Consider the following 12,396-nt stretch of genomic DNA (forward strand, 5'->3'; position numbering starts at 1 on the left):
AAAATTGATTTGGTGTAAAACTGTTTATTTTCGATATATACATATTTAAATTATTTGAAAGTTTCGTTGATGTAAAACTGTTTTGAAGATATTTTTAGGTCAATGTTTTCAAGCAAATATATTTTTTTTAATGGCAAACTCTTTGACAGCACATTAAATTCCTAGACGTTTCTTAATATGATTGTAATAATCCATAATAAAAACAAAAAAAAAAAACGCGATAAAGCATAATAAAAACGTTAAATTTATCTTTCTATTTTAAGTCTATAAGCACTCTATTTCTGCAATCTCGTACGATTATAGGGAAACTAGTCTTCTTTTCCAATATTAACTTGAGTTTAACTTTACTTTTTAACTTCTGATTCTTAATGTTTTTAATTTTGTTTATTTTTTTTTAACTAATATCAATGAGCGTTAAATGTTAGTTATATCATCATGCTTTTGTGAGTTAAGGCTTATTCCATGTAATTAAAAAATACATATTTAATACTGTATCTCTCTTGCCTTTTCCGTATGTTAATTATATCACCCTGAATTTTTTTCTGTGTTATGTAATAAAGTTAAGAATCTTAATTATTGAATTTTTGCAATAAATAGTTTTGCAAAGGTAAATGCGAATTTTCTGACAATTTCCAAAAACTCCTTCTAATCAGGCACATTTTTTTTGACCAACTTTGAAGCACGTTTGTGAACTGAATGATTCAGAAGCCCACTTTTCTGACCGAAATTTGCCATCCGAGTGAAATCAAATATATTTTTCACTCAGTTCCTTTCATCGAAAAGTTTTGCAAGCTAAATTTTTCGTTGCATCCTCAAAACCTATTGAAAATTACTTCATATTCGACCAGTCGTCAATAGCTTCTATTCTTAACTGTTGGTAAATCAGAGTGGTAGAACGACGTTGGAAGGATTTACGATCTTGTGGTATCTCTAAACAGCTTCTATTTAACATTGGAATTTCTTATTAAATCGGCTTCAGAATTCGAGTGGAAATTTTAAGGAAAAGAAACAAGCCATGCGGTTTTAGCTAATAATTGCTTTCCGACACGAACTAATTGCACTTCAAGTTTGCGCTTTGAAATTATTGCAACTGACCGATGTTTAACTGCGTACTTTTATTAGGAATTATTCCTATGCATATTTAGTTCCGTTTTATAACTAAAATAATTTAAGCTACGAAATATTTTCAGAAATTAAAGGGGTTTATTAGAACATTTCCTACTCTCGCATTATAGTGGATTTTTCTGTTTATAAAATGTATTATATTTAGTTTTCTTCAACGTCACAAACATATACACGCTCCAAACCTATACTAAGAACCGATTAAAAAAGTCAGTTCGACGAAGATTTTTTTGCTTGATACATTTTGTATGTATAATATAAATAATTAACTAATGTATAAATTTTCACACACAAAATATGTATTACTCATTTACCTACATGCATCATTCCTAGCAACAAAATCATAACACCCTAATCATCACTAAATAGCTATTAAATTTTAACAGAAGAGCATAAAAACAATTACTTAAGAATATAAAAATATTAATAAAACTATAGACACTAAAGTGCCTGCAACAAAACTTTATTTAAATTTTAATACTCTGTAAAACACCTTAGGAATTTGTTATTCTACTTTTCAGAATGCTTATAAAACGATAGTTGGCAATAGTTTTACATCACCTCGTATGTGACAAAACGGTATTTTTTTTGTGGATTTCTGCACGATTCATCAACTTTTTTACTCATTTACATAGAAAAAAAATTATAAATAAACGAATAATATCTTACTCCATATCTTAAAATACCGAGTGTTCTAGAGACAACAATGTTTTGATATTTTTAAAGGTGAAGAAAATATATTTATTATAAAAATTCTCAAGTGGATTTTAAACTGCATGACGTCTTTATATCTTTCGAATGCTTTTCGTTCTTTTTAAATTAAGCGCTATGAATGATTTTCTATATTTAATAAATCTTAAAAAATATCACTTTTTTTAAATAAAATAAAGTAGGAAGCCCTGCTATAAGCGGAAAATTACTGTAATATTTCCCTGGATATCTCCTAAGATTGATAAATCATGTTGGGATTATTTGGTGTTGTGTCTGTTGGCACTTTTACTCGTTTTTCAAGAGTTTAAAAAATCTCGAATTTTCGTTCTAGATCTAGAGTTCTAATTACAATTGCACAAGTTACACCCTTGTTTTCAGATGCCAACAAAAATAGTTTTCATATTGTAGCTTTTGATTGTGTTCAAGAACTTTGTATATATGAGACACCCTGTATATTTTTGTATCAGTAGAAGACAAGATTAAAAGGAAATGTTCAATTCTTTTCCTCATAAAATATTTTTGCTCTCATTGAATCTTATGTCGTGGTGAATCAATCTCATTCTCATCAATTTCAATCGCAATATCCGCATATTCAATATTAATGTTAATATTCCAAAAGTTTTATTTGAGATTGTATCCAGTAGCAATCTAGTTGAAAACATTTTACTTCGCCCGAATTTTATATATTCCGTGCACACAAAGCGCCCTTCGTAGATTTTTCAAGAATCCCTCATATCCGATGCAAGACCCGTACACAAGTCGAGGTAATTTTGTCGTAAGTTTCTTCGTAATTCCCCCAAAGGACTAGTCTGTGCTCAAAATTTGTACGGCCCTCCATTTTCTGCAATCGCTCAACTAAACTCACCCCGGGAGGCACGAAGTGAGAAATTAGTAATGGAATGTTCCAGTTGAACAAATAGTTCATCCCTTCTGGACGATCGAAAGTGTGAAATATATATAAAACGAAATGAAAACTCTTCTCTTTAAGTGCCGTAAGTTGTTCCAGTGTGGCTTTAGTAGACAGTTATTGGAGTTAAATTTTTGTTGCTTGGAACTGAGCAGGTTGAAAAATTAGACACTTTTTTAGAAATCTGTTTGGCTTTTTATCAGGCAATATTCGGGTTTTCATTTATGTAGTTTCAGTTTGTATGGGCTTATGGATGGTTCGTTTTTCTTCAATGATTCTGATCTACTGTGTGAATTCATATCGGACCTTGTCATAGGCATCAGTAAGGTGTAGACTATTGAAAGAAGATTTATTTTATCGAGTAGAAGATGGTGATGGGCAAGTTCATAAACAGGCGAAATTTTCAACCGTTTGTATTTCTTATTTTTCAAACAGAAAATGCTTCAAACTGTGCTGCACTATAACGGTTTTTGGCTTAGACGTTCGACTTTATTTTATAACCATTGTTGATCAATTCAAACATTCAACCTTCAAACACAGTAGCTCTCACAAAATATTAATTTTTGATCAAAATTAATTATGGTTTTTAGTGTTATAATTAACTAAAAAAATTGCACTTTCGTCATTGTTCTTCTGGGTTTAGAAGCGATACGTGTGCTGGACAAAGCCCAATGTCGAGTAATACATTAGAGCTTTCAATGAGGTTGAGCTAAAAATAATTAAATAATTAGGATGTATTAATAATACAAATTCTTTATTTATAACCAGCAGTCCATGTGGACAAAGCCATACATTACGGCATAATTACGTAAACCGGTTGTAACTTATTATAATATAATATGGAAGCCGGAGTGCTGTAAAGCCAATAATTAAATTTCAAATTATTACATTAATCGGCTAAAATAATATGAACTCGAGCTGTGATGAGTTTACTTAGTGAGAATAATTTATACGTAGCCAAGGCGCGTAAAAAAATTAATTTAAACTGAAATATACAGAAGGTTCTGTAGGGCATCGGCAAAACATCTGCCTGAAAATTTTTGCAACATTTTGCAAAAATTTTGCATTTCGCAAAAGGAACTTTTTAAAATAAACTGGATAAAATGTTGATTTATTTAAAATTTAATCACTTTCCTTACAGTTATAACAGTATATCCAGGATTTTTCAATATTTTTCAACGAAAACTTAACCAGGCCTTTTAATGCAACAAATACATGGTTTGATCGGAAAGAACGTTTACTGAAGCTTTACTTTTGTTGCCGATTTTGGCTGATCGTAATTATTAATAGTTGCATAAAAGGATTGTGACCAATAAATCAAAAAAACATTCCAAAAATTTTCATGCAAATCGTTCTTATAAAGTTTACAGCGATCATATAAACCACGGATATAAGAAGTGTTTGCAAAAATGGGTCTAGAACAGATAAATGAACCCCGTTTGCTGAAAATATAGAACCGGGTCACCAAGAAATAAGTTCCACAGGATAAATTAATTTGCAGTTCGCATTTGTAAATTTCAAATTGCCTTTTTGTCTCCATAAATATGCTCATTTTGGAACTTAGCTGCTTGTTTTCTTGCCAAACCAGACTCATCAGTAAACAAAATACCGTTGCCGAAGTTGAAATTAACTTCCTCTTGCTTGCATAATATAACAGCTTATTCTTGCTGATTGTTTCCAAACGGCATAGTTAATTTCATGTTTTTCGCTCGAAAGAGCAACTCCGGATTTCCAACCAAAAGAATAGTAGCGTTAACTATTGATTTCTCGTTTGAAGTTAACGAGTTCGGCCATAACGAAAAGTCAGAGAAAGACAATTAAATATCAAATAAAGCCAGACGGTTATAAATAGGGTAATATGGAAGTGAAATAAATCAGGACAGTCTACTACTACTGAGTAATGCTCCATCGCATGGGGAAACGTTCATAATTTATCTTGTCAAGACAATTTACTTTCCAAAGTTATTTGTTTGCTGGCGGACTGTTAATTCACACTAACCGAAAGGGACACTTTCGACTTGCACACTACTCTAATATATCCTTTCCTTACCGAACTTCTGGAGAAACTTTGCTCCATTTCCAGTTGTTTATCATATACCAACAAAGGCATTAAGCGAATGAAATCATAAAGGCGTTTGCATTTATTATGAAGGCAAATAAAGGAAATTGCTGGAACTGAAATAGGTCAGCCACATATGATCAGTAAGTTTTCTGCATATTTTAACTTATAAAGCTTGATTAAAAATTTTCCAGTTTATGTCTTGTGTAACCTCAGACAATAAGCAAAGGAAATATTGGTTTTACGTTGATGGAAAATTTGTTTGTGCTAGAGACAAAAGTCCGATCTCAGTCGACTTGTATAAAGTTTTTCCATTTGAAAAGTTAATAAAAATTTGATAACTTCGATTGAAGGATTTTGAATTTCATTAAGGTTATGCCATTTTATGAAAACTTTGTTCTTTATGTTCAATTTAAAATTGTTTGCACGCAATTCAAGTCGAAGGACAGAAGTTATGAAATTCACTAAAGTAATAAAACAAAGCAATAAAAAATAGACTGATAAACAATTTAGGCCTGGGTAACACAGTGTTGAGTTGCGTTATTGAGTTGTTGCCGCTCTCTGAATTAACGAGTTATAACTAATCGGTAAATGAGTTATAAGTTATTTGTTAAAGCTTTACGAGACCCGAGACTGGAATTTGCACCTCCAAAAAAAAGGTCATCAACATTTTTTCTGAATAACGTTTACTACTTTGTTCAAACAACTGAAAACTAAAAAAAAGCGGTTAAGAAGGCGAGTGTTCCAATAAAATCTATCTTATAAATGTTCACAGAAAATATCTGAAGATTATCAGTATTTTAACTAAATAACAATGCGATTTTTGCGTAGAAAGAATTGCTTAATAGACACTTTGTTAAAACTAGAATGACCTGAAAATTTAAGGAAACTTTAAATATTTTCAGAGCGATGTGGCCGGCGAATTTTCCAAATAATTTCTTGCAAACTTTTACTCCCTGGCCGTTTTTTCAAGAAAATCCTAATTACTTTCGGTAAAAATCTGAATACATTTTTTTGATTTTTGTGCCAAATTCTAAGTTACAAAGGGTTTTCTAAAGTTCCCTGCAAACCGATGAATAAGGCGAATTTCCTAGCAAAATTAATTTTGTAATTTTTCGCTGAAAAGACCCCATTATTGTCAGATTATCTTGTGTTTTCGATTGAAAACTTTTAGTTTTGTGATCGGTTTGTATTAAATTCGAAGCTGAAAAAAGTTTTTGTAAAACTTTTACAAAGCTATAAATGTATCTTCTAATTTTTCGCGTAAAAGACCTTCAGATCGTCAGTATTTTTAAATAAAACTTTTATAGCGTTTTTGAGAAGAAAGTAAGCAAAACAATTCAGTCAAACCGAAAAATCCACATTTTTTTTAACAAACTCTACAGTCTTCAGAGGAATTGAGGTGCCGAAATTTCCAAATAATCTGTTATACATTTTCGCTTATTCTGTTCGTTTTCAAATATTTTTTTTTTGTTTCTAATTCGACGCTGGAAAGGTATATCAGGTTTAGGAAAGGTTGGGTTGGCGCACCAGACCATTTGCGCAGCACTGCGCCAACTCCTAAAAATTCACTGAGTTACCCAGGCCTAAAACAATTAACTTATTATTATTATTATTATTATTAACGATTATTAACCACGATGTTAAAGATTTTTTCCTGCAGCTCCATTTTACCTGGAAAACGGAGATAATTTTGCACTTTCCATCAATATTGCCTTCTTTAGTAAGGTGAAAGGCTTCATGTAAGGTTGTAAGATTTTAAATAGTAGGAATTTCGATTCCTGGATCTGATTAGTGAGTAAGGTTTGAAAAGTATGCTTCAGATTTGACTGCTCAAGAAAATAATCGCTATGCGACGAAATTTTACGTAACTTTGCTACTGGATAACTTTTGATCGCTGTGAGCGATTTGACTTAGGTTTGAAGCCTGTTCAAGCCCAATACTTTTCCAGTCAGCAAGTGGTTTTAGAAAAAAAATAGTACTGCAGATAAAGTTCCTACAGGGTAGAAGCTGAAACAAAGCAAAATTTCAGAAAATTCGGCATAGTCTCAATCTGAAAAAGAAAGTCGGATTTCAAGATAAAGATATTCTGTGTTGTTCGAGAGGATTTTTTATTTTTTTGTTTACATTTTTTAGGTTCAGAGTCAGCACAACGAAATTAAAGCTTTGGTCTTGCAGCAATAACATTTTTGTTATTGGACCATTGTTCAAAAAATCGAGCTCATGTTGAAACTAAAACTTCATAGTCGACCTAAGACGAAAATCACTTTGATTGAAGGTCTTCCAGAATCGGAGAGTTTGGGGGCAGTTCTGATTTGGGTCACTTTTAATGCAACCTTGTAAATCGAAGTTTTACCTTCAGTCGACTATGAAGTTTTATCTTCAACAGGAGCTCTTTATTTGAAAATCGGTCCAAAGTGAAAAATGTTATCGCAGCAATACCAACAAGATGATTTTCTTGAACACCCTGTAAATACATGATATCGCGAATAATTCAACAATCCTTTCCAGTGTTTAAAGTCTTTCTTTACACCGTTGGTGTTGAAATCCATAAAGATACATTTAAGTGTATCTGGGAGTATGCCAAGCTTTCTGGAGGCTTGCATTATTTTATTTTTCATATTGTAGGAATTTTGTCTGAAGTACTACATTTTTGCAAAAACACTTCCTAACAGAAAAACAATTGAACTAGATTAACCCTTCAAACAGAAATCAAATCGCTCACAATAATTAACAAATTTGCCTCGGTAAAATTAATTTTGTTGAGCAGTTTAGTGGTTAGCACTTTCTAAATCTTTTATAACCGGATTTGTATTAGTATATTGGTCTTAATAATAATTTCTTAACGTTTTTAAATTATTCTACTCTTGTTCTCGATAAGATCCCGTTTATATATAGTGCATGGTATCTTTTGTCGCTACATGTGTATATAAAGAAATTGAGAAGATACGAGAATTCTTAATGTAGATAATAATTAGTCAAATAAAATTTATATATCGCGTCGCATAAGCATATGATCTGGTATCGGCACGTGGATGACACTTTTGTAATAAAGAGACCCGAATGGAACAATATAGACAATTTCCTAAATCTTCTGAATAGGCATCATCCAGATATACAATTCACTATGGAAGAAGAACAAGACTACTAACTGGCTTTCTTCGAGTAGTGGAGAAAACTTGTAGAGTCATATTGTAAATTGGTAAAATTTTTGTGCTTGGCCGCACAAGCCTGAAGATTTGGTCAAGCCAAGAAAGATGACGCTCACGTCTAACTGGAAATGAAAAAATCGCATCGGTGCAGTGTAAGTTTTCGAGTGAAACACCTCTGAACGCCAGGAAGAAATTGTCCTACACACACTTTAAAAGTTTGTCTTGAAAATTCACCGAATTGAACATTTTTGAAGATTAAAATTTCACTGTTGCGCGCTTTTGTATTTTAATGAGAACGAAGAAATCTCTGCCTGCATTAAAAATCACTTTTGGCTTTCAAATATAAGCCCATCAAGCACAAAAAATCCCTTAAACAACTTAAAATCACTAGAACACGTATTTTTATTTAAGTTTCTTGCGTATTTTGACTTGTTTGTAACACGTCCTTTTTTATTCCGCTTGTTTTTTGGCTCCAGTTAGATTAATTATATTGAGTAAATGTGTGAATTACTTACGAATAATTAAAACATGTCCACATCCATAAGTGATCGTATGGCGAGCCTCCAACTAAGCTTTCTGGAGGCCTACGTTTTTGACCGGAAGGTCCAGCTCCTGATCCTCTTTGCCTGTAAGAAATGGCCGACATTCCGGAATCGCCTCTTCTCGAACATTCTCTTTGAAAATACGAAACTCCGGCCTCTAGAAAGTCGACTTCTTCTGTTATGGGCGAAGGAGTCGGTTCTTCACTGCAACAATGGGAAATTTTGTGAAACTACAGTTGGAGTAAAGCTAAGATAGTTTTTTGCATTACTTGGACAAACAAGTTTGGGATTTTATTAAAAGAAAACTAGCAACTTTTCGAATTTTTCTCTTATAAGCTTTTTGTGGAATTATAAATATTTCCCTAGTATGACAATTTGGTATACAATTAGTAACTTCAGCAGAGCGTCTGGAAATTAAACCAATAAAAAAATACTTAAAGTCTGCAGTAGTTAACATTACCTAATGTACTTCGAACGTTTACATGTGATGATCAATATATGATACTATTGTTAAAAATTATTAAAGAAAATGGTACGAGCAGAATCTCCACTCCCAAGGTTTCCAAGGATAAGAAACCATCGATTCCAATTTCCACTGAAAAAATATAAGCACCAAATGCATTTTTTTAAAGTTTTTTTACCGTGTAAAATGTGATCTATACATGCGGCAAAATGCGCATCCTAAATAGTATTTCTTTGGAACATTATTAATCAAAACGATTAATAATATATAATCTCTAGCTTTTAGCAAAAACAAATTTTACGTGGAAATAGTATTTTTATCTTCTTTCAAATAAGGAAATTTTCCAGATTTTTTAATATTTAATCCTATTCTCTAGTCCACTGTCATTTTGGGCCTAATTCACTTTAGGCTTTCTCATCATTTAAATTTTTAATTAGTTCCGATCTAATTTCAGTCCAAACATTTCAATTCCTGACCCTCTTTCCTCTGCTATTCGATGGAAAAGTCCTCGAGAAAAAATCGCTCCTGCCCCGCCACGGTATCTAATTACATTCATTATAATTAACTGAAATTTAAATTAAGGATCCGGAAGTTTTTGTAGTCTATTTTGTCAAGTTGCGCGAAGTTTTCCAAGTTCATTTTTTATGACGAGCTTCTGCAAACGATTACAATATATAAGCATTCCCGAAGAAAACGTCTTTTAAATGTTACTCAGGAGGGTTTGTTTGCCGATTTAATTTAATTATCGTCAGTGCTTCAGCACTTTCAATAGGAACTCCGTTTCAGCTTAATATAACGAAGATCTGACAGTAAATCCATTTGCCAGTAAGATTTCGTCTCAAGAGATTATATAATTCCGGTTCGTAAACTTGAGCATTATACGGTCGTAATGAACATCTCGCAATCGGAAAATCTAATTTTTAAATTAAATCGTTCTTCGGATTAGGACTAACGATAAATTCATTACTTTCCAATTCCACTTTGGAGAAATAATACGGGACAGAGTAAAGCCCCGGCCGTTGAAATTCTCTCATAAATTTCGAATCGCCTTAAATTGCTTTTGTCTGGAAGTTTGATTACGCCTAATTGTGTATTATCAATAGAAACAGAAATTCTGCTTTTAGCTGATTACCGCTTGCTTATTCTTGATTACTAAAAAGGTTGTGTTTTTTTTTAAGAAACAACGAGTTAAAATTAATTGCACTCTTTAAGCTCACTTTCCTTTTACTGAGTCAGTTTATTATAATGCTGGTGAAAGCTAATGCAGCGTTTGTTTATATACTAATTGTTAGAAATTTATGAAGGATTTTGGAACTCAATCAATTAAAGAATGTTTTGTTTGGATAACTGAAAAACCGAGTGAGAAGACAGCTTGCTTAAATACTTTTTTCAAAAGTCAATTATGTTTATTCCATTATTTTGAATATCCACAAATAATAGGAATTTAGTAGATCGCAATGTAACACGATGTTCTCGCTTAGTAGCTACATTTTGGCAATTTTTGGAAATTTCTAAAAAATATTAAATTTGTCTATTACGAATGTATAAAAATCTTTAAATTAATTTCATTAGAAGAAAAGTTGATGCAATAACTGAATATTAGGCCAGATGGTCTCACTTTTCTGACCTTTTGGTAACTTTTTTGTCGGTTTCTCATTGAATATCTGTACACTTACCTAACTCTAGGATCGAATCGTAAATCACTGGTTGCTTCTGATCTTCCTCCTAATAAGCAGACAAGTGAAGAAGGCTCTGCAATCACTTCAAGATCGACTGATTGATATGGTAACCACCATTCGCGATTTTCTATATGCACGGATACCTACATTTTAAATGTATTAAATCAGACGAAGTAGTACAGAATTTGCGGCTCTTAGTGATTTATAAATTTAAAATTTATACAAAAAAAAATTGACAAATAATGTACTTACTCGTTTATCAAACAGTTTGACTCCAAAACTGATAACGTCGCTTATTGGTTCTCCTTGTGGAGTAACATAGTAGACCAACAGTTGACTAACTGGAGCCATGACGGATTGCACTGGAAAGCTGAAAAAAAATTTAATATTTTTATTAGCAATAGAGTTTTTTTTAAGTCAAGCATCCATCTGCTTCCCCAATGCACTCGACAATTTAAAGTAAGGTCGGCGTGGGAAAAGTTCAGCAACATCAAACTTGCGGAATGCTGCAACTGGAAGCTTTTAGAAAACCAGCATATTTACATTACTATTTGAGTTAAAACGGCGTTGCATAGTTTGCTGCCAAGTAGCGAGAAACTTGTTTAACTATTTAAGACATTTAATTAGCTGAGATCCAGTTATAATTTATGGCAGAACAAATAAAACTTCGCCAGGATTACATTAATATTTGTATATCCTGTAGGAAAAACCACATCTTGTTCTTTCGGTTTTGTTTTTTTTTCCATTTGAAATTGAATCAGAATAAGCGAAAATAACAATGCAATTTTCGGAAAACACTTTTCCGAAGAGGTTTTTTTCGACTATTATTTCGGGTAACAGTGAAGTGAAAATAATGGTAAATTAAAGCAACTGTGTCATGATATTCCTTGTAAACCCTTTATTTTATCTCTACTTTCTAATTTTTTTCTTGTCTCTAGATTCTTGAACGGACTTTTGGACTACGAAAAGTATTGTTTACAAGGTATGAATAGTTTTAACTTAGGTACAATTCAATAAACTGAACTATGCGTTTCCAGCATAACAATAATTGCAAATTTTTTATAAATGAGCTTATGGTGAATTAAGAGTATTATTAAATCCACTTCCATAATCATTTAATTGATTGTTATATCCAGATTCGCTAAATATAAGTCGAATTAGTAACGCCTTATCGGTCCGTATTTATCGCGCGTTAGACTCAACCAACTGGTAGGCTTTAAGCAAAAAATCGTATAACAAAAATAATTTCTTTGCAAAATTAATACCAAGATTTTACTAAGGAGACTTCCGACTTTGCATGTTTCCTTTTATTCGAATTAAATACATTTCTCGTTTTATCAAGAAACAATTCCAAAGTTTGCTTTACTAGTAAGATCATAGAGACTGGAAAGTTTCTCTTCAGTATTTTAGTTTTCCTCTTTCACGCTACAGCCAATTACATGCTTAAGTTCGGAAGCCAAACTTAGGTCAACCTTAACTATAAGGCGGAAATTCTGAAAAGTTTGCATGGTTTCGCAAGGATAGTTTACTTCTTGCCGTATGTTCAACAAAATGTAAATTGCGGTCCATGAAGCACTTGAGAATTTACTCTCTATAAAATTAATCGTACATTGGAAATAGGGAAATAATGAACTTCTCGAATAGTTTTATATACTTTGGGTTCATTCGAATGCACGTCGAATTCGCACTACTTCAAAGCATTCGTTCGTTAAGTGAGCGACTATTTCAATTGCGAAATGTTTGCTTGGCACAAAACTTGCA

At 32.2% G+C, this 12,396-nt stretch overlaps 1 protein-coding gene across 3 annotated transcripts in view; it reads right to left on the minus strand.

Annotated features, from left to right (window-relative positions):
* The window catches only part of LOC109535677 (C3 and PZP-like alpha-2-macroglobulin domain-containing protein 8), a gene marked incomplete at its 3' end in the record, with an annotated part of 219,141 nt that overhangs the window by 21,908 nt on the left and 184,837 nt on the right, over positions 1-12,396 (minus strand). For all 3 annotated transcript variants that reach the window (XM_048660919.1, XM_048660918.1, XM_048660917.1), the window contains 3 exon segments: positions 8,467-8,697; positions 10,633-10,778; positions 10,888-11,005. In XM_048660919.1, coding sequence (XP_048516876.1) covers positions 8,467-8,697; positions 10,633-10,778; positions 10,888-11,005 — 495 coding nt within the window.

This window comes from Dendroctonus ponderosae, unplaced genomic scaffold (genome assembly GCF_020466585.1).
Source record: "Dendroctonus ponderosae isolate FM_Combo_2020 unplaced genomic scaffold, Dpon_F_20191213v2 Dpon_F_20191213_1, whole genome shotgun sequence".
NCBI lineage: Eukaryota > Metazoa > Arthropoda > Insecta > Coleoptera > Curculionidae > Dendroctonus > Dendroctonus ponderosae.